This window comes from Seriola dumerili, unplaced genomic scaffold (genome assembly GCF_002260705.1).
Source record: "Seriola dumerili isolate Sdu_G_001 unplaced genomic scaffold, Sdu_1.0 BDQW01000045.1, whole genome shotgun sequence".
In the NCBI taxonomy this organism is placed as follows: Eukaryota; Metazoa; Chordata; class Actinopteri; order Carangiformes; family Carangidae; genus Seriola; species Seriola dumerili.
Genome location: NW_019174300.1, coordinates 238,542 through 259,966, shown reverse-complemented (window position 1 = coordinate 259,966; position 21,425 = coordinate 238,542). Strand labels below are relative to the sequence as shown.

At 41.0% G+C, this 21,425-nt stretch overlaps 1 protein-coding gene across 1 annotated transcript; it reads right to left on the bottom strand.

The window, feature by feature from the left end:
- Positions 1 to 127: 127 nt before the first annotated feature.
- On the bottom strand, positions 128 to 20,442 carry LOC111217804 (casein kinase I-like). Its single transcript, XM_022739779.1, has 9 exons — positions 19,984 to 20,442; positions 12,510 to 12,620; positions 8,509 to 8,657; positions 7,648 to 7,876; positions 7,383 to 7,553; positions 7,118 to 7,266; positions 5,681 to 5,849; positions 5,185 to 5,297; positions 128 to 2,915 (listed from the first exon to the last, which is right to left on the bottom strand). Exons 1-9 carry the CDS (start codon positions 20,057 to 20,059, stop codon positions 2,865 to 2,867), a joined length of 1,218 nt encoding a protein of 405 aa, XP_022595500.1. The 5' UTR covers positions 20,060 to 20,442; the 3' UTR covers positions 128 to 2,864.
- Between the last annotated feature and the right edge of the window lie 983 nt (positions 20,443 to 21,425).

The window sequence follows — 21,425 nt, the reverse complement described above, 5'->3', positions numbered from 1 at the left end:
ATCCAGAAGAGATATTTTGTGGTGTCACCATGTTCACACATCCAGGAATTTTTTTTATATATGGCAAAAATACATGCAAACCAACCCCAAAAATATCTTTCATTCAAGTCAATAAAAACAACAAATACAAGTACTTATTAATTTATTTACACAATTTTAAAATACACAAATACAGTGGTATTACAAGTGAGGAGCAAAAGTCATAAGGTGGGAGTGGAAACACAAAGATTTCCCATGAATCCACAGTGAAGAGATGCATTGTGGGACATGAGCAACCATCTCCACTGCACAGTTAAAAGCAAATTGCACAGGTGGTGACGAACATAAGAAATAACCGAGTCAAACAGACTGAAAAAAGTAAACTATTATCCCATGTAAAGTGTACTTGCAGTTATCATAGCCATCATCAGTGAGACAAATATGTTCATCTATTTTTTTGGTTTGTTTTTCAAGCCCACAGGTGAAGTTTATTTTAAAAAAAGCTGCCTCAGCAGAAACTCTAATGGAGTGAAGCATCCCCAGTCCCTCTATACACTGTCACCATCCCAAACCTGACCGTTTCTCATGTGGACAGAGTGGTGGACAGAGTAGGCACATCCTACACACAACGACGGAACAAACATGTACAAATTAGCACTACAACCCCCGTTTCCCCTTCGACTACACAAAATGGCCTACAACACTTTGGAACCAGTCTACCAGCTACTTCAAAATCTGCAGGATTCATTGGTCACGTCGGTTAGTTCTGGTACCTGTTGGGACTCAGACGTGACCTCTCCAAAACCTCCTCACTTCACCTTAACCCCATTCAACCTGATGTTAAAGCACACCCACCCATTTTCTACCGGGGTTCTCAGATCTCTTCCAACGTTTACTTGGTCAGGTGTGATTTATATATTTGTTGCATTAAGCCTAAAGATTTTTTCAGTCCCTTGTATCTATCACCTTACTGTGCTCCATCTATTCCAGCTGTTAAAATTCACGATAAAATATCTGTGGAGTGGATTTAAAAACTGAAACATGACAGCACTGGTACTGGCTCCAACTCCTTTTTTTGTGTTTTTAAAAAGATGGTAACAGTTACAGCTATTCATGACATCTTCAGTGTTTATACTGTTAAAAAAAGAGTTAAAACAAGGCTGGGGTACAGGATAGTTTTTGTTATTGTTTTATTTGTTATATATATATATATATATATCAAGAGAGCTCCTAAATTTGCTGCTGACGCTTTGAAGCTCAACTTGGGGCAAGGTGCCAAATTCTGGGAGTGCATCTTTCAAACACTCCAGCAATTTAACTGTCGTCCATTCATAACGCTGTGGGGCTTCCAACAACAGATTCAATGAAGAATGAGGCAACCGAGACTAAGATACCAATCCTCCTAATACGATCAAGCTCCAAAAACACTGAATCCTACATAGACCGTGATGCAACTCCATACAGTTTAATGCTAAAGCTCCTCCGGAGCACCAGTAGACATCATACATCTGCTTCCACAGGCTGAGTAGTAATGCAGGAGGAGTGCGCCTTTAATTTTGACATGTCACCTATCAACTATGTTTTCTAGAGTTGTTGTAGTTCAGTTGTGCACCGTGCAACCATGTGGTAAAACATTGTGTGATGGCACATACTCAATATGAAGTTACTTAGCTCGGGATAAGGCTAGAAGAAATTAATCAGGACATTCTGACCAAACTCCCTAAAGAGCAGTTTGTCGTGTTTAATAAGACGCGTTTCTCCAAAAGAATCATGCAAATCGACAACAAATGTTATGCTCCGTCCTACAGTTGTAAAGCTGTAAATTGCAGCGAAGTATCGTTACATTGGAAAAGACAACACACATACCCCCTTTGAGCCTGTATAAGCCTAAGACAGAACCACACAAACACACACGAAAACCACGTCACTATGCACAAAAAAAACAACATCTCATCCGTTCAAGCGCGGACAGATCAACTTCCCGACTGTTTCACTGCTCCGTTCACAGCTTTCCCCAGCAGCACGCTGCAGTCACAACCTGAAGACACAAAGAAAATGTGCTGCATGTTTTTAAGATTTACTACAACATCCTGGTTCCGATGCACCTGAGGAGGACAAAAACACTCATACTATGGGATCAGTTTGGAAAACAGAACATTAATGGGACCTTCCTGTCCCATTTTAAAAACATTGGGGGGTTTTCCCGCCTTTAAATTTAAACCTCAAACACCTAAAAAAAGAAAAAAATGTTGAATTGTGGTATTTAAAGAGTCTTTCAGGACAGAAAATAGAGCTTAGGCACTGTCCTTTAACACTGCCGTGATGGATCATGCGTCTTCTTGATTTGAGAATTTAAAAAAAGTCCCACACACTATTTTCAATAACGACTTGTCATTCTCCATTTTCAAACCCTTGTGAAGTCTGACCAGTGGAGCTGGTGTAAGAGGAAGTTTAATGCTAAAGAATTTAAATAAGTAAAACCAAAGTTAAACAAAAAGAAAAAAAAAAAAAAAAAACCATGATGCCAGAGAAAAGTGAATCCATGGCTTCATCAACAGAGAGGAGGAGGAGAGGGAGTGTGTCCACAACTTCCATGGGAGGAGGAGGAGGAGAAGAAGAAGAAGGAGGAAGGCTGTGGCTGCTACTTTGCCAAGGTGGTTAAGGCAACCAAATTGTACTCCACCCGCCCATCTCTCTCTCTCACACACACAAACACACTCCTGGTTGTGCGACTCTTCCTCCGTCAAGTGAACAAGAGCGCAGCCAGACTCCTGCGCGTTGGTTGGTCGTCCTCAGCGTCATTCAAGAGTCTGGTGTATGTGTGTGTGTGTATGTGTGTGCTGCATGTTGAGGCCTCCATGGTGCATGGGTGGATGGGAGGACCTTCACCGTGGAGCTGCAGACTGGAGGCCACTGGGTGTGACCCGGGACAGAGCCTGAGGAGGACACATGAGAAATTACGACACTTTAATGATGATGTCATCAACAATACAAAAATGGCCAAAAGGAAGAAGTTCAATACACATGACTTTCTGACCAGGAGTTGGATGAGATTTGATGAATAAATATGAAGCTGCAGCCTGTGACAGGCTTTCTGCAGGTTTCAACATGTTGGATTTAAGACTTTATAAAACCACTATGACTTCAAAGGGCTGTTTGAGGGTTAAGACTGGTTTTAGGGTTCAGGTTACGACTGGGTTTTGGTTAAACTTCGAGCTGGGATTAAGCCTTTATTTGTGACGGTTAAGGTAGGTTAGGGTAAGAGTGTGTGTGGGTGTCACCAGAGTTGCAGGAGTTAACGTTTGCTGGTGGCTTTTTACGGCATCTTTATGTTTTTCTGACTTTCCATGCGACTCTACTCACTTTATACACAAAGTTTATAATTTCAGTGTTTTCTTGCCTTTTTGACCTCAAACTCATTACTGTTGAACACAGGCTTCAACCAAACACCATTGCTCAGATTGTCTGGCTGGAGCAGGAAAGTAAACACAGGAAGAGGGTTACGGAACAATCTCCCTCGAACTTGTGAATTCCCGTTAGAGGGGTCGGATCCAGGTCAGAACTCCTTCACACCAGAAACAAAACGTTCCCAGTCTATAGTGTTAGCTGCCTCGTGTTCCACGCCCCCATGAAGAGATGACATGTGATCATGGGGTGGGATGTGGGGGTTTGAATACATTATTTGAATATAATGAAAGCTGGGGTGTTATACAGCTGAGTGGTTGGAAATGGACACCATGATGTTCACATTTCTCCAACTGGGAACTTTTACTGCAAAATTTTCACACCGTCGCTCTCCCTGTGTTTCGTGTCTCACTAAACGACCAAACTATTATATACAGGGAAACATGAAGACAGTATCAAGACAGACATTGACTTTTTGTTTTTATTGTTTGTTGACTTCTTCGGTTCATGTGGACATTTTTATTTGAGCCACTCTCTCTGATTTTCCTGAACAACATTTTAACATGCCGTCCACACCACACAAGTAATTCACCTCAATGTGTTTGAATACTGACGGAATCTCGGCATCATCATGTTTCTGCACTGATTTTTACCATTAGAATTACATAATACATACACACTGTTTATATGTTATTATTATTTTTGGGGTGAAGTGACTCATTAAAATGAAATTAACTCACTGTTTTACACAGACAATAACAATACCAGTAACTGTCTAGGTTTACACAAGAAATATTAATAGTGCTGCATATTAACACATGCAAATGATTTAAATTATTCAGGAGGATTTGCATTATTCATGAGCTGCGTTCTGATCACCAGAGGACACAGTAGAGATCACAAAGACGGCTGGTTCAGTGAGGACTCAACTTCCTGTCAGGCTTCTTTTTTTTTCTATATCAAACTGTCAACTATTACAGACAATTCCTGCTGAGGTTTTGATTTCTTTCAATGAAATATCAAACCTGTAAAGGTTGATTTTGCGGTGGACATCATCTCTTTTTCATTGTTAGTGTTGAGCGGCGGTTCCACTCTTCACCTCTTGGGGGAACATTTGCTCTACAAGAATGCAGGCCCATTGGCAAGAGGGGGCCGTAGAGTGCAATGTCTGCCATTAGTGAATGGCAAGCCCCCCTTATTACATACCCCTCCACCTCTTAAAAGTACAAACAAACAGCTTACGGGGCTGTGCGAAGGAAAAGAGGAGAGGACCTAATGAAATCATTAAACTGCGGAGTGCTGCTAGGATGTTTTTGGGGTTTTTTTTGTTTCGCGAGTGCGATGGAAGGAGATGCACTTACACTTCAAAAGGAGACAGATGATTATTCAATGTAATCTCATTTTTCCCTCTGTCTGTCTCTCTGAGTTCAGACATTACAAAGCTGCTGTTATTTGGCTCATGTTGGATTGTAAAATGGAAAAAAGAGGAAGGAACATTTGGTACGAGTAAAAAGGGGAAGTGTTACAAGCTTAAACACTGTCTGAAGAGGATCTGTTTGTGCTGATACACACTGTGTGTTCTGCTGTAATGAAAGGTTCCCTTTTTCAAGATGCGTCGATCTTCATCAGGCAACTGAGGACAAAATTACTGACTTTGCAATATTCAGTTCTGTCCTGTTGTTCTTTTTAACTCCAACATACCACTATGTAGCTTAAACAGGTCTCATACATCGCACAACAACGTACAGTCTTTGTCTTTCTCTGTGTGTGTGTGTGTGTGTGTGTGTGTGTGTGTGTTACCTGTGAGGTGGACATGCGGGATGTGTCCTGGCGCCCCGTCAGGTCTGAGGAGGAGATGTTGACAGGTGCTCCACGATGAAGACGCATGCTCACTTTCCTCTCTTTCTCCATACCTGACAGACAGAGAAGGGACCACAAGTCAAATTATTAAAGAGAGGAAGCTGAAAGTGAACACTGAGATGTGGCTGTAGTGCAGTCAAATAACCGCATTGTCAGCAGAAAAAGAAAAATAACACCAGCAGCTGAAGAGACTAAAAAGAACACAGAACTGACTCATATATAAGAGCTGCTGTAGAACACGGAAATCAAATCAGAACTAGAAACTTCTCCGTTAAGTTGTGTTAAAAAGACGTCTCAGGTCACAGAAGCTTTGTGACACACGAAACATAAACATAATGGTGTCACATCGACCCAGTCTCGACCCAGTCTTCATTTTCAATAGCAAATAAATGTAATCAATACAAACACTTGGAAAGCCAAGTGTGTGTGTTCTGACCTGTGTGTGAGGCAGGGTTTAATGGGGAGGGGGCTGCGACGTCCTGAGCTGCCCTGGCTCTTCCCGAGGCCGAGGCCATGCCCCTGGCTCCGGGGTTCCTACTGTGCCTCAGCCTCTCCTCCCGCTCCCGACGCTCCCTCTCTGCGTCCTCCACGGCCCTGTTGGCACCCTGACACACACACACACACACACACACACACACACACACACAAGTGAATCCACAGGTGAATAGATGTTACGTGCTGGTGGAATAGTCTCTTGTTGAATATTGTCAACTCTGAGCAATTTTCTTTTTCCTAACTTATGCACAAACTTACTTTTAAGGATACACAGTCCAAACTAAAAACCTTACAAGACCAAAATAGGATAGATGATGTGTCCCCCCCCCCCCCCAAAAAAAACACACCTGCTGTAATTTAGCTAAAATACCAGAAGCATCTATCTAGTTATAAATCTATAAATCAAAATAAGTCCTTCCCACGTAGTCTTTCGATGTCTAATGCAATGGCAGCACCGGGCGCCTGATGGCTGCTGTAAGCTTGTAATGTGTTATCACCCTTTACTACAGTATCTTTGTTCAGCCTGTATGCGCCACAAACCAGTTATAGTACGAAGAGAGAATGGAAGTATGGGAGACACGAGGACACTGTCATTCTGAGACAGAAATACTGATCCATAAGCCACGAGTAGACCACATGTAAAGCCATTGATTTAAAGGTTGTTTGTGAAATATCAGTGTTTACAATCGGAGTGATAACACCAACGTTTCCTTCATCTAGGTGTCTGTGGTGTGATGAGGTTGATCTAACCAATGTGATGTGGTTCCTTCTTCTATATTTGTGATTTTAACCTCAGAGAACTTCTGAGTTTTTTCTTGTAAATTTACCCCTTTAATCTCAGGGAATATCTGAGTTTGAGAATGACTGCGGATCGTCTCTGGCAGCCACAACACTGCTGTAAGCCGTAACGCAAAAAAAAATGCTGTTACTGGATATTTGTAAGATGGCTGCTGCAGTTTCAGTGAGCAGTTCATGGCAGCATGTTTGAAACACATTTGTAACACTGGTTTTATTCTTTGTTGCTGGTCACATTGGTTCGGCTCAAGGTTTTTTTGGCAGTTAAACTTATACAAAAAGGCCCCTATGTACTTTGGCTCCTTATACCTGCAGATTTCAACATTTCAATAAAAATGAAATGAAAATGCACAAAGGCAGTGTGGAGCATGATTTTAGATTTGAGCAGTACTGTATCTGCTGCATGCGGCAGAAAAGCTCAGAAAAAGCAAGTAAGTAGACCTTTGAGCTGAGATTATTTTGTCCCATGAGTTTACAGTTGTGTTGGTGTTAGCAAGAAAGGGTGTTAGGAGTCTGTATTGCAAAAGGTGAGGTGAGTGACTTGGGAGGAAATAAATCCCCTGAATGTGGTTATAAAACTTACAAATTTGAGCATATTCCAGTCGAAGACGTAGTCATAGGAGAAGCCCTGTCTGTGGAAGAGGTTCCTGAAGAGCTGGCGGAGATACGAGTAGTCGGGTTTGTCATCAAACCGCAGAGAGCGGCAGAAGTTCAAGTAGGTGGCAAATTCGGCTGTGGAGACGAAGAGGACGAGAACGTTCACAAACAGACTGTCACCTCTGATACAAAGGCTGAAGGACTGAAGAGCTACAGAGCTCATGAAACATGGAGGGATCGCTCAAACATACATGGGTAGCCTTTGCAGAGGACCTCAATGGGTGTGGACATCTTCTTCTCACTGATGCGTTCGTACTTCTGCCTTTTGGTGGCTGCTTTCAGGCCTTGCCAGGGCAGAGAACCCAGGTTGAAGTACATGAGGACGTATCCCAGTGACTCCAAGTCGTCCCGTCTGGACTGTTCTGTAGACAGAGAGAGAGGGAATAGAGGGTCAGATCATGGTTTCATTAGGATCCGAATGATTTGTCCATTCATGGCATAATGGACGTGTCATACCGATGCCCAGATGTGTGTTTATGGAGGCGTAGCGGGCGGTGCCGGTCAGGTTCTTGTTCTCGCGGTAGGGGATGTGCTGATGCGTGCGGGCATCGCGGTATTTCTTGGCCAGGCCGAAGTCGATGATGTACACCAGGTTGCCTTTCTTACCCAGCCCCATCAGAAAGTTGTCTGGCTTCACATCTCTGTGGATGAAGTTCTTGGAGTGGATGTATTCAATACGGCTGATCTGGAGGGAAGAGCAGGAGAGGGTTTCATGTCAGCGACAGAGAGGACTGTGGTCAGAAACATTCGATCAGTGAGATTAAAACAGAGCTCCAGTCATGGCAAAGTGATTCTGGATCATGTATGGATCAGGCCAGTGATGTGTGAACAAAATCTTTTCAGTACTCTTAAAGGAATAGTTTAACATTTGGGGAAGATACCACTCTCATGGCCGGACAGTTTAGCTTAGCATAAAGACTGAAAACTGGGGAAAACGGTGAGTTTAGCTCTTTCTGAAGTTGGTTTCCAGATACCTTGAGCGTCATGTATGGGTCTCTATAGTTGCCAGTGCCATATAACTCCACCAGGCCTCTCAGGTCACTGGAACACAGGCTCTTGGTACGCCAAGTGAAGCTAACCAGATGCTGGCGTTAGCTTCATATTTACCTTACAGATTTATTTACCTGGAGAGTGGTGTTAATCTTCTCATCAAACAAGCAAGAAAGTGAGTAAGCAGATTTCCATAAACTATTCCTTTAATAACATGAACCATGTTGCAAAGACAGATTTAATGTAGAGGTTTACAGTGGATCAATCAACACATTAGGACACCCCTCCCTCCCTTCCCGTCTTTTCTCATCCTCTCCTGAGTCTCACCATCTGGTCGGCCAGAAGCAGGACCGTCTTGAGGCTGAACTTCCGAGAGCAGAAGTTGAACAGATCCTCCAGACTGGGTCCCAGCAGTTCCATCACCATCACATTGTAGTCCCCCTCGGCGCCACACCACTTTATCGTTGGAATACCCACTGCAGGACAGGAGGGAGCAGAGAGGAGAGGGTTACGTTTGGTTTTATCATAACTGTGATGGAGATGGTCCTTACAGTTACCAAAACACATTCAGCTGAGTTTTTTTTTTATCGTTCATAAAAACCCTGATATTTTCTAAATCAAGAGTAATTATAAAGTGTGTTCGCTTTGTTTGTTTCTTAATTTACAGTAAATGGTTCTTCCTGTGTTCAGTTCTTCATGAAGTTTCATCTCACCTTCAATAATGACCACAAGTCTCAAATAAAACAATTTAATAAGATAATATTTATTTCTTTATAATAGCAACAGTGAGCTGAATACCTAGGCAGGATTTTCCAGATTTTTAAGGGATGGACCGTGACACTCCTGCAGCTCCCACAGAGCTTCTGAACTCTGATTTCCGGTATTTAAAATAATAACAGGGCAAATAAGTAAAGTAGGTCACCAAGTGATTCAGCATTAAAGCAGCAACCGACAACCAGGAGAACCAAGACTCACTACACGTCATGGGCCAGTGACACAACATCCCAAACATGTGGTCTAGCCCCACACACACAGCCACTGTAAGACAAAGGAGGACATAGAACTGAAACCTATGGAATCTGTAATGCAGACTTAATTTATATTTTGTAGATGCTGACTCAAGACATTCAATACTGTATATTAATACGTCATAATATATAATAATGTGTCTATTTTAGTTTGACTTATGTTCCGCTGTCCTTAAGTCAGTAGGTGTAGCCACAACACACCTTCCCCATATTACAATACTAAAAAAGTTAAGTATATATTTGGTGTCAATCTGCTGGTTTAAATCCCATCATGCTAAATCTACCACTCCATAAAGTTTCTCACAAGACTTTTAAAAAAAAAAAAAAAAAAAAAAAAAAAAAAAAAAAAAAAAAGGAGGAAGGGAGGGAGACGAGGACAAACGCCAAAAATAAGAGTCTGAGTAGAGAACCAAGAAGATCTTTTAAAACTTCACCATACCCTGAGGAAGCTTTCAAACGTATTCATGACCTTCCAGATTCATTTTCCAGGATTCTGAATGGTCCGTTAGTGAAACACAAATTCATCAGGACTCACAAACCCTCCATCCACTTTAAACCCAGGTTCTTTCATGATTTTCATCTTTAATTGGCAATTAATACATAAGCTGTCGTTGATTTAACTTACTGTCTCTCAGAATCAGCGATTTCAACTGTCTTTATTTGAGCTCTGCTAGGCTGCTATTTATTCTCTCACTTGTATTTTTGTCTTTTATGGGGCGGCGTGGCTCAGGACCTAGAGTGGTCCAACCAGGAACCCTGAATGGACGCCCTGCAGAGAGCAGGTCAAAGTGTCCTTGAGCAAGACACTGGACCCCTAACTGCTCCTGATGCAGCGCCATCAGTGTGTAAATGTGTGAGACGCACACTGCTTAGTGTTTGTCACTGTAGAATTAGTAATAAATGTGTGTGAAAAGATCTGTACCTCACAGACAATAATTAAGATTATTAACAAAACTTTCTTCAATAAATTCCATAATTCAGATTAATACCAATCATGACTTGTTTGCAATATTATACAGTCTCCAACATGAGCTGGATGAATAATAATCCATGATCATAATCCTCCCACAAAGTCATAATAGCATTTGAGTGAATCACAAATTCCTACACTTGTCATGATTAATATTACCCATCATTCCTTGTGTCCACCATTAAAAAAGAGGAAAGCTTATATGAGATAATTCCCCATGATGAATTGTTATGTTGAAATTACTAGATATGCTACATTCTTTATAAAAATCTCACTGAATGAAAGAAAGATAGTTACCATCCCCCCACACACAGGGGGGGTGTTGGAGCAGAGGCCAGCTGGTTCAGTAGTAGCTGGTAATTAGCTGACGTTGCCAAGGCAAAGAGGCCACATGGCATTTCCTTCTACAGGCAGACCGCAACAAAATGCTGCTGCTCAGCACCTGGCACTGTACTCGCACATATATACACTCAGCATCAGCTATTTATATACATACAAACTCAAATATATCCCACAGTCTGGGTCAGCCACCAGGCCTCAATATATCCCACCTACTAGGCTGGAGCAAAAATACAGACGCATGTGTCGTCCTTACAGAGACAAAACACCAACCAAACCGCTCCCTCTTTCTCTAAGTGCCAATACGAATCAAATGTCTTACCAAGGTTACTCTACCTACGTATTTCAGATGTTATCCATAGATTTCCTAAAATCTACATTCAATATTCTGGATAAAATAATCTCAAAATTCATATGCCAAGAAAAATGACAAACAACAAGGCTTAAAACATTACAACTATGTAAATCAAATGCAGGGTTGGGACTCGGGTATTATTTATAGACTGCACAATTGAGACGGTTGGTGTCATGGATTTGTTAGTGTGCTCGCGCCCCCTCCCCCCGACCTGAAACTGAATTTCTAAATGACAGTTCAGATGATGCTCTGTCCATTTCAGACTGAATTTAAGAACAAATCCAGAACAATCAGCTGAATAATGGTCAGTTTTCAGCATTAACCCGTGTTGGTATAATGTAGTTAACTCTGTGTGTGGGCTCCAGGCTGCAGCGTACAAAACACACCTGACGCAACGACGGATGAGCTACGAGCTAGTCGGTAGAAAACTGTTTCTTCGCCTGTATGTGACAGACTCTCACTGGATGTGTCCAGAAGTCGCTTGTGTTTCCACTTACTACAAGCAAAAGTTTGTTTATCTGTACGATATCTGTGAAGACACATCTGCCCAATCCCCCTTGGCGGTTGCCATAGCAACCAATGTCATAGCGCAGACTCTCAGAGATAGGCGAGAGCCATAACAAACAGCTGGTGTCTCAGGGTCAATAAGTTATACAAGTGCTATCTGACTAGGACAGAGAGTATTAGGAATATACAACATGATTTAGGTGAAACATGGTTTAATGATTAGGATTAGGTTTCAATAATCTTCATGCACGAAGAATAACCTTAGCGCGTGTGTCCATGTAACCTGTTTTTCTGGGTGCCAGCGTCTTTTTTCTGAGCTCTCGCCTGTTTTGTGCGGCTGCTCCGAGCTCTTCTGGTTGAAAATCTCTGAACTTTTCAAAAAGGCACTGGTGTCGTCACTGTAGCTTCTTTTCAGGCAACCGATCAGATGGGGCGGGACTCATCACCCTAGTAACCAATAAAATGGAGGAGAAGCTTGTTCTGGTTGTGTCCGTCTATCCTGAGCTGTATCATATTGTATCATACTACGGTGGTCATGTTGTCACAGAAAACCCATGCTCCACGCTCTTTTGTTGAAGTGCTCCACCAGAGTAAAATGCTATATGGACATGTGCCCTAATCTGGACGTGTAGTAAGTGTGACGTAGTCTGGTTTTAAATATGGTTCACCAGGAAGGAGTCCTTCAGAATTGGATGTCATTGCAGTCTCTGTTCTCCTCGGTGCATCGTGCTTTAATAAAAGCTTCTCGGTCCTGAAACCTCTCGATCTGACACTTACGTCTTTCAAGTCTCAGTGTTTGTTTCTACATGTGTGAAAGGGGGCGGGAGGGCGGCTTCTTGGGGGTGTCTAAGAAGCTCACCATTCAAAGTGATCAGGGAGGAAATTCAGGCCACTATAACAAAATCACATTCTTCTTTAAGGTGAGCTGAATGTACACACACTACTTACCTTCAGTTAGTTCCTCAGTTAATTCAAACTCATTTTCTAATGAGTTACAGTGACTGATGGATGTTGGATTATATTTTTCTGAGCTTGTAAGTGAGTGTGGAGAATTTAGTTGATAAAAAGGCACCAACAACAGTCACGTGTGGCAGGATGTGTGTACATTGTGTGTTACAGTATGCCGTACCTCCACCCTGCATCATCTTGTAGATTTTGCTCTCTATGTGGAGCTGCGGGTGTTTGGTCTTCACACATTCCAATTTGATGGCGACCTCCTCTCCAACAGAGATGTCAGTACCTAGACAGAGACACAGACAGGCAGAGATGTTAGCTGCAAGGAAACATGGAGGTAGAGTGGGTCGTACACGGCGGTTCGATTCCCAGCTCCTCCAGTCCACATTCGGATGTGTTCCTGGGCAAGATACTGAACCCCAAATTACCCTTGATGTATCACTGATGTGTGAATGTGCGTGTGTGGTAGAAAAGAGCCATATGTGTAGAGTGTGTGTGTGTGAATGGGTAAATGTGCCTTCCATTGTAAAGCACTTTGAGTGGTCAATAAGACTAGAAAAGTGCTATTTAGTGTAATCCATTTACCGTTTACGTAACTAGGGATGACAATCAAGAAGTGGTTCCAGCTGAGAACCTGTTCTAAATTGTGCGAACCATCTCTCCCTCTATGCCCACTTTTCTTTGGCAAGCAGAACTTAAGGTCCTAAATGGTAAAATTCATGAGTATAGAGTACACCAGGTAACTATGTCATTCTGTATTAACTTAATACTATCATGATGTTGATACTGAACAAATTCTGATGGTCATGGGTGAAAAGTTCAGTTGCAGTCAGGCCATTGATTTAATATGAAGATAATTAACAAATATACAAATCCCTTAGGTGGTGATCGAAGTGGAGAAAGGCTGCTTAGGTACACGAGAGAATATGGTGGGTAACACAGTAAAGCCATAATGAAGGAGAACGGACAACGTCAGGGGAATCAGGACTGGACATTGTCTGGAGCCTGCAACAGGAGACTGTCGGTGTCAGACCCGTTCTCACTTACTGGAAGGGTGTAGTGTGCAGGGGAAATTATAGAAACTTAGTCAACACACTCATTAGCTAGCTGTGAATTCTCCGGACTCCATTCACATTGGCTCAATCAGACATTACACAGACTTTGTACTGGGGAGCTGGCAGGATGAAGTCCGTTTAATGTCGGTTTCAACTGATCGGACATTTGTGTTTACACATGCAGCTCATCCAGGTAGACAGAAAGTTCAGGGCTGCAGTGCATTTATGATAACAGCTCAACAGTGTGCACTGTATGTACCCTGCTCTTCTTTCATGTATCTACTTGCATGCACGGCCCACATTCCTCACAGCTATCATTACATTTTCATCTAACTTCAACAGACAAGAGGATTGTGGGAATTGTCTGCCTGCGACTGCTCTCTCTTTGCTGCCGTGTGATCTGACAAATCAGTGCTTCAGCTGGTTTCTTCCTAAATATGGTGATGGGGTCCAGTTCCCCTCCACATAAACAGAGCAACTGGACACCAGGTTACATAACTGCACTTCTCACACAAATGATCTCATATGAGCAGCTATTCAATCATGGAGGCTAAGAGCAGAGCATCATTGATTTCTCTGTATGATGTCATCTAGGTGGGCTGGCCTCATCAGGGCGGGGCACACAGTTAGGACCTGACTCCACTAAGTAATCAGTGGGTCTGCCATCAACTTTTAAAGGCAGTTTTATGACACAAATGACAAGTTCAATAGTCTCTAATATAGTCTCTCTAAGATAGTCTCTAATACTCAACTGTAGTGTTTGTGTTGATCAACAGAAAATGAGTCAAATTATTATTTTGTGTTAAATTTTGTTTAAGTAACCCATCAAGTTAACATTGATGCTCACACTTGTACATTTGCTTGTTTAGTTTGTTTCACATCACTGTAATCTGAATATTAAGCAATAGTCTATACATTCAGTAAAGCATTTTAAGGCATAACATGTCATGTCCATTATAATTTTATAGACTGATTTATGGAGAGAATAATTGATAGATTGATTAATAATGTAAATAGCCGTTACTTATTGCCTCACATTGATGTAACAGGTTTATATTGGTATGTAAAGTATGCCGTTTGCTTACATCGCCTTTGACAAGTAAACAGTTTGGGTACAACACATTGAAACACACCCAAAGTGTGTTGTCCTAGTTTGTCCTGGGCCAATCAATAGATCAATCAATCAATTAATTATCATGGATGGTTAAAGAGTCTGTAAAGGCTCTTCACAGTCTGAGCAGCATGTTTCATTGTGCACTGTGCTCTCTTGCACAATAGGAATGTGATTTGTCTGGACAGATTTTTCTGTACCCCCCTGCCCCGCCCCCACCGATCTTCTCAGAGAGGGGAAGTGAGAGTGTGTGTGTGTGTGTGTGTATATATATGGGTGTGTGTGATCATGTTAGTTAAGAGGAGATGGAGGAGCAGATGTTAGTTAAGAAAACTATGACTAAACATGTTCCATCAATGACCTTTTTTTCCATGACTAAGGTGAGACAGCACTGACGTCATCAACATGTAAACGTTAATGGAATTTTTGTTGATAAAAAAAAAAAGACAAAGTGAAATTACAGAGTGATTTTTCAAACAATTAAATAATCTAAGTGTCCTTTGAGTGGCAAATATTTCCTCTATTTAAATGGTAGTGTAAAACCTATTATAAACACTTACTGTAAAACACAATCTAGTACAATACCACCACTAAGGCCTACAGAATAAAATCAACACCTTCCTGGCACAGTCTGGACATTATTAGTGTGGGATTTACTGCAGGGCTGTTGCACAACGTTGTTGATTATGAAGAGTTTTCTTTTCTCTGGACACTTCCTGATTGACTCATATTGTAAGAGACACAAAGGAACGGACTTGCTTATGTTGTTGCATCTCTCCAGACTTAATTGTTATAGTCAGTATGCTCAAGTTTTATAAAAATGTTCACTTTTTTAATGTCTTTATAAGGTTTCGCAGTTTTTCCAACATGACACAAACAACTGTACACGAGTAACCCCCCCCCCTTCTCCCCACAGCAGTGATAAACAGGAAGAAGACGTAACAGGTAGTGGTAGCTGCAGGAAGCATATGTAAAATCTCTGTATGTCATAATGTCACACAGACGGCATGATCAGATCAAACACAAGGATGATGTATATAGAGTTCAAACACCATCAGGCAAAAGCTAAATTTGACAGCAGGTAAGTCTGCTGCTGCTGACAGGACCTGAACCCTGGAAAACGTTCATTCTTGGTCCTGACTAAAACTAAACTTAAATGTTTTTCTCAAGACTAAAGTTTCCAGCCTTTTAGTTGGTGAAAATAAAGGTGAGGTTGACTAAATATGACTAAAACTAACTTTTTTTTTTTATCTCAGGACTAAAACAAAATGAACACTAGTGTGTTACTGGGAAGATGGTGCGTACATATGTGGTGTGTTTTTATCCTGAGTTGTGCAGCGGGGGAACGTGTTCAGACACATCCCTCTACACTGGTTCCCAAAAAGCAACAGAGGCAAAGTAGTAAGAAGCAAATATTAAATATGCATCTGTTAAAGGACATCTTAACTAACTCCCAGGAAGAATTTGAAACAGCTTGGATCCCAAAATACTCAATTGCTTTAAATGTTGTCTAAAGACAAGCACATATACAAGAACCTTACATAAAAAGTCTAAAATTAGCAATATTTTCATTTAATTCAGCAACTAAGAAGGAAACGAGATGTTCAATGGTACTTGACAGTTTACCAGACAAATTTTGCTCGGAACCAAACAAGCAGTGACGGCACTAATGAGGGGGTTACATTGTTTCACATGCAGCCAATGTCAATATCAGAATTCAAAGAAAACATACTGAGCCAAACCCGTGTAATAGCTACAAGAGGGAAACTCGCTGAGGTGCGGTTTGCTTCAGGGGGTTTGGACACAGCATCTGGATTTATGTAGTTTTTTTTTTCCAACATCAACCAAATATTCACATCACCCACCAGATAACAGCAACAGATGATTCAACAGGACTAACCGCTGATACACACGTCGTGTCAGAACCTCAGAGATTACCAGCTATTCTACCAGTTCTGAATAATTGACGGTCCACATTTGAACCCAGTCACAGAACACAGAGTACAAGGATTCGTTCCAAGAGCTGACCTCATCTCTTCCTCCTGCTGCCAATAACAAACAGCCTCTCACACCAATACAAACACAATCCACCACTCAGACAGCCCCGACGCACCAAGCTGCTCACACACACTGTCAGCGTTATTGAAACACGCTAACACACTGTGTGGGAGTATTCATGTGGGACTTACTGAGAAACACAATGACATTTAGTATCAGGTATTGCCAGGTCACACACAATTGTCAAACTGTATTTTTTGTTATGTGTTCTTTGAGATTGACCTTGTGTGCATTAAATGTAAAACAAAAACTGATACTGCCATCAGTCTACAGAAACTGGAAGCACTGGGTGGGTGAGGCACTTTGATTTTAAATAAACACACACTGTTCTGGCTTGTTAACAATGTTGCGTCACATTAGTCACCAGCCACACAGAGGGGAGAGGAGGGAGGGATGAGCAAAGACAAAAACACAAAGTGATTATGTAAGCAGCTGGCAGCTCTCACTGTCAGTCCACACAGCAGCTCATGTGGAAGATAGACGGGATCCAATTAATGCATTAATTAACCTTCCCTCTCCTGAACACTCACAGGCTGACTAGTTTGCCAGCTTGTCCAGAGGATTTTCAGAACAACTTCAAACCACTAATTTATGCTCATAATACTCATATCAACATATGTAAGCACTTCTAATATACAGATCTGTGCGGGAATATAACACAATGTAGACGTTATGGGGTAGAGGTCATCCAAGTGCTGCTCTGTAACACAGCAAACCAAAATAAGATTTGAAATGATTTTTTAGCTATCTGTCTACGAAGAAATATAAGTTAAGGCTGATCTCCACCAAATATCAGGAAGTCAGTCTTGTTAACATGTTAATCAAATTAAAACACTTAATTTCATCTTTTATGGGGTACTAAGTGCGACCGAATCATTAACCAAAGTAGCATCAAATACAACTATTAAAGTTTCGGACTTACATTTCTGAATATTCCAGGAGGCTGTTTGTGTTGTTATGAAAATCAACTGGTTGACCATTCAAACTTGCTTAACCTGTGAATCTCAGGCCACGTCCACACTATTACGCTTTCATTTTAAAACGGATTTAAAATAAAAACTTTCTCTGCCCAGACGAGCGTTTTAGCTCTGAATCAGAAAATTCGCCATCCAATTTAACCGAACAACATCTGCTAGCAAAGACAACAAGGCCAGTAACGCTTTTAATTCATTCATGTTGTATTTATCACTGGTGATCGAGGCTGATAAGAACCAATATGTCATTGTTTCCAAAGATCTCCGTTTCTTCAGGTCCATACAAAAACACAACCCTGGAGTTTCAAACTAAAACTGGCCAAAAATGTTTCCAAAAGACTCCATTTCAAGGGCTCAAAAACTCCAGAGTACTGTGGACAACAAGTGTAAATGCAGCAAAAGAGATTAGTTTTAAAACTAAAACTTAGTAGTGGAGGCGTTCCACCTCACATCTTAACCAATGTGAAACATTTAGCATTTTAATCACCTCTTTTACAAAATAAAACATAAACCATCACAAAAAAAAGTCACATGCAGGAAATTTAACAAGCTTCTCTCTTCATCGCCTTCATCTACTACATGAACTGATAATGACTGGAGATGTATCACAAACTGGGTGTTTTACCAGCTCTGCTTAACATTTTCTGAGGGGAAACTGAATCTGCATTCATGTTTTTCAACGTTACACTCCATCATTGATAACAAATGTTGTGAATTGGCACTATACAAATAAAAATTTACTTGACTTGATCATTGCACTGTAAAGCAGTTTAATTGCAGACTAATTTGAAAAGTCTACACTGCATCTGCAAGTTTCAAGAGCTTGTCAACACATTTTAAAATCCTGCAGAAATAAATGGAACCAATAAACACATGGAACTATACAACACAATGCGTACATATTTCTAAAATACAGTAGCATTGTTTGCAAAAGGCTAAAATGTTTAAAGTATGTGATGCTAAAACACACAAAACCACTAAACAATTAGGTAGGAAAACAAAACATGCTCTCAAAAGATAACACCTTTATACTGCTTATCAATACTAAATTACTGATAATCTGTAAATTCAACAGTCTAGTTTTATGCTGAAACAATCAGATTAGTTGATCAATAGCAAATTAATAATAGTAATTTTATAATCAATTAATAGTAAGCAAGTAATGTATATGTAAACATTAGTCTATTTCCAGGTAAAAGATTTCATCATTTTCAAAGTATATTTTGAAAGATACTTCTGTCACTACAGTATAGATAGTCAAAATATGAATATCTCAGGGTATTGTTCTGTAGGAATTGATTAGGTGTCAGTGATGAAGTGGTCAGTCCACACAGCCTGTAAAAGTGCTTCATGAATTAACAATGTCTCTTCTCTACTGTTGTTCAGATGACTAAGTGTTAAGCAAGGAAATGTGATCAGCTGTTCTTGACCACTGTTGCCAAGAGCTGTAGACCTTCACTCGGCCATCAGAGGATACCATGAAATAAAGGTGGTAGAGCTCAATGACAGAAAGATGTCTCTGGTGTCTAAGTTTTCCCGACCTTTGTACCTGAATTGCACTGAGCTCAGTAATGATGTGCTTCCCGTTATCTCTTAACAATTTCTAACATCTGACCGAACTGCTACTGCTAATTGCTGCTAATGTCAATGGCTTCTAAACCTTTACCTTGAATGAGAGTTAACACTTCCTATCAGTTATTACCAAGATGAACAGTCTCACTAGCAGCTGAATTTATTAACCACCACAGAGCTTCATTTGTTCAATTTAAGTCTCAAACTGAACACAGCAGACATTAACACACTTTTAATAACGCGTTATTTTCAGAATAAACAGAAAACATTTAGATGAATCCGTATAAACCTCGAAGAAACCCTCCTGATAGACGTAGCTACACTTCTGATATGACAGAGGGGAACCTGAATCGGCCTTATGTATTTGCATGTGGCTTTGACATTAGCAGTTACATGTTATATTTCACCTCAGGCACCAAAGCGTAACGCCTATGGCCTGGTCAGTTATTCTGTCCCCGGACAACTGACGCTTCCCTTTAAGGCAAAGAGGAAACTCAAACATTAGCTCGTTGATATGTGATAAAAGGTTTAGCTCCACAGCAGCCGTCAGTCTCCATTCATGTCGTTAGCACGGTTAATTTTGGACGCTGATTTCACATTATGAAATGTAAAGTGTTCCCCAAGTCGAGCACAATGAACAAATACATCGTTTACTGTTATTACAACGTACCAGGCGTTTTGTTAGTGCTAGCTGCTACACAGACTGCTAGCTTGGTGGCTGATGCTGCGAACACTAAACACCGAACAGCTGATTGACTATCTGCTCGTCTCGGGGACCCCGGAAAGGAAACTAGCTAACAAAGTCTCACGGCTTCGCGTTGTTGCTGTAAAAGGGCACAAATAGAAACACCATATCAAGTTTCTTTGACTACAACTTACCCAGGTAGATATCTCCAAATGATCCACTTCCAATTTTCCTGCCCAGTCTGTATCGGTTTCCCACTCTCAACTCCATGATAAACGAGCTGTGGTCGGCTAGCAAGCACGCTCGCTAGCTCCAAAATATCAAATATAAAATGTTCAGGTTTAAACCCCAGGTCTGTTCAAAAGCAGTATACGCAGAGCATCCAACACAGGATCTCTTCAAGCGATGGACTGTCTTCCGTTTGTTGTCTCCGGATGAAGTCAGCTCTCACAATCTTTCGCCACTTGTTTTAAAATACTGCTAACCTCGTACAGTGGTAATACGGAGCTTGTTAAAAAGGTTAAAGTGTGTACTTTATGCTCTCACTGTTTTTGATATGATTCGGCTGTAATTCTCCACGGATGAAGACGGATTTTGAGGAGCTAACGATGAGGATTTTTACCCGGATCCTCTCCCCTGTAGCCGCTGTCTCTTTGCTCCCTGTTAGGATCCTGTTCAGTGATCCACTGCCTCTGTCTGACGTCACTTCCGTCCTGGCTACCCGATAGCCTTTCACAATAGAGCTACCAACAGATACCACTATGAGTAACATCTACATATTGTTTTTCTTTGGCGGATGGCAACAAATGTTAAGATGCTATTCATTCAAATATTTTCATTAATCCAATGTAAAATAAAACACTAAACTGTTACATCTCCCCAATCTAAGAGTGACCGTGTTTAATCCCTGCTTTCTGAGTTGCCCCTTGGTTATGTGTCTTTTCTGAAGTATGTTTTTGGCACTGTCATGATAAGTGAACCACTGACTCTTATGACAGTGCTCACACATTTTTTTCTCATGTTTTAGAATCTCACTCTTGTTTTTATGTTTTCCTCTTTGGTGTTTCTTCCTATTGATTGCATAGTGTCCACTTCCCTCTGAATTGCATAAAAATGTCACCCTGTTTTCACCTTATCTCAGTTATGTTGCCAGTTTTTCATAATATTTGTCTCTACTTTAATAATTGAAAATTTCAGGTAACAGCCACAACAAAATCTGAAATATTTTGTATGTCTTCAGATGTTACAACTTGCAGTATAGGATTATTTAAAAACCTCTGGGTCAAAAGAAAACAACTGAAAACGAATAATAGCTGACTACCAATAATTGTTTAGATTTCCATGGATTTAGTAGCCTAAGTTACAGTCCCTACCCCACTTTTTCTTGTAGATTTTTGTAATGGCCCTTGATTTATCCGACTTTTAACAGACTCCTTTTCACATACTGCTATTCTTCTTCTACTGAGAGGTGCTGAAATCGCCATATTTACTTCCCCCACTAATGTTGTTGTTCCATGGTTTACCGCTAGGGACTATTCTCCTCCAAGTCAATGTGTCTGGTCATGCACAATAACAAAAGATTGGTTCCTTTGTCCAGCTGGCCTCGGTCCATTTTCTCATGTAGAAGTGACTGCAT

Excerpts from the sequence above, each read along its gene's own strand:
- LOC111217804 (XM_022739779.1), bottom strand. The coding sequence starts at position 20,059 with ATGGAGTTGAGAGTGGGAAACCGATACAGACTGGGCAGGAAAATTGGA. Across the intron at positions 8,658-12,509 it reads CAAGATGATGCAGGGTGGAG|TGGGTATTCCAACGATAAAG; the intron begins GTACGGCATACT and ends CCTGTCCTGCAG. Across the intron at positions 7,554-7,647 it reads AAACACACATCTGGGCATCG|AACAGTCCAGACGGGACGAC; the intron begins GTATGACACGTC and ends CTCTGTCTACAG.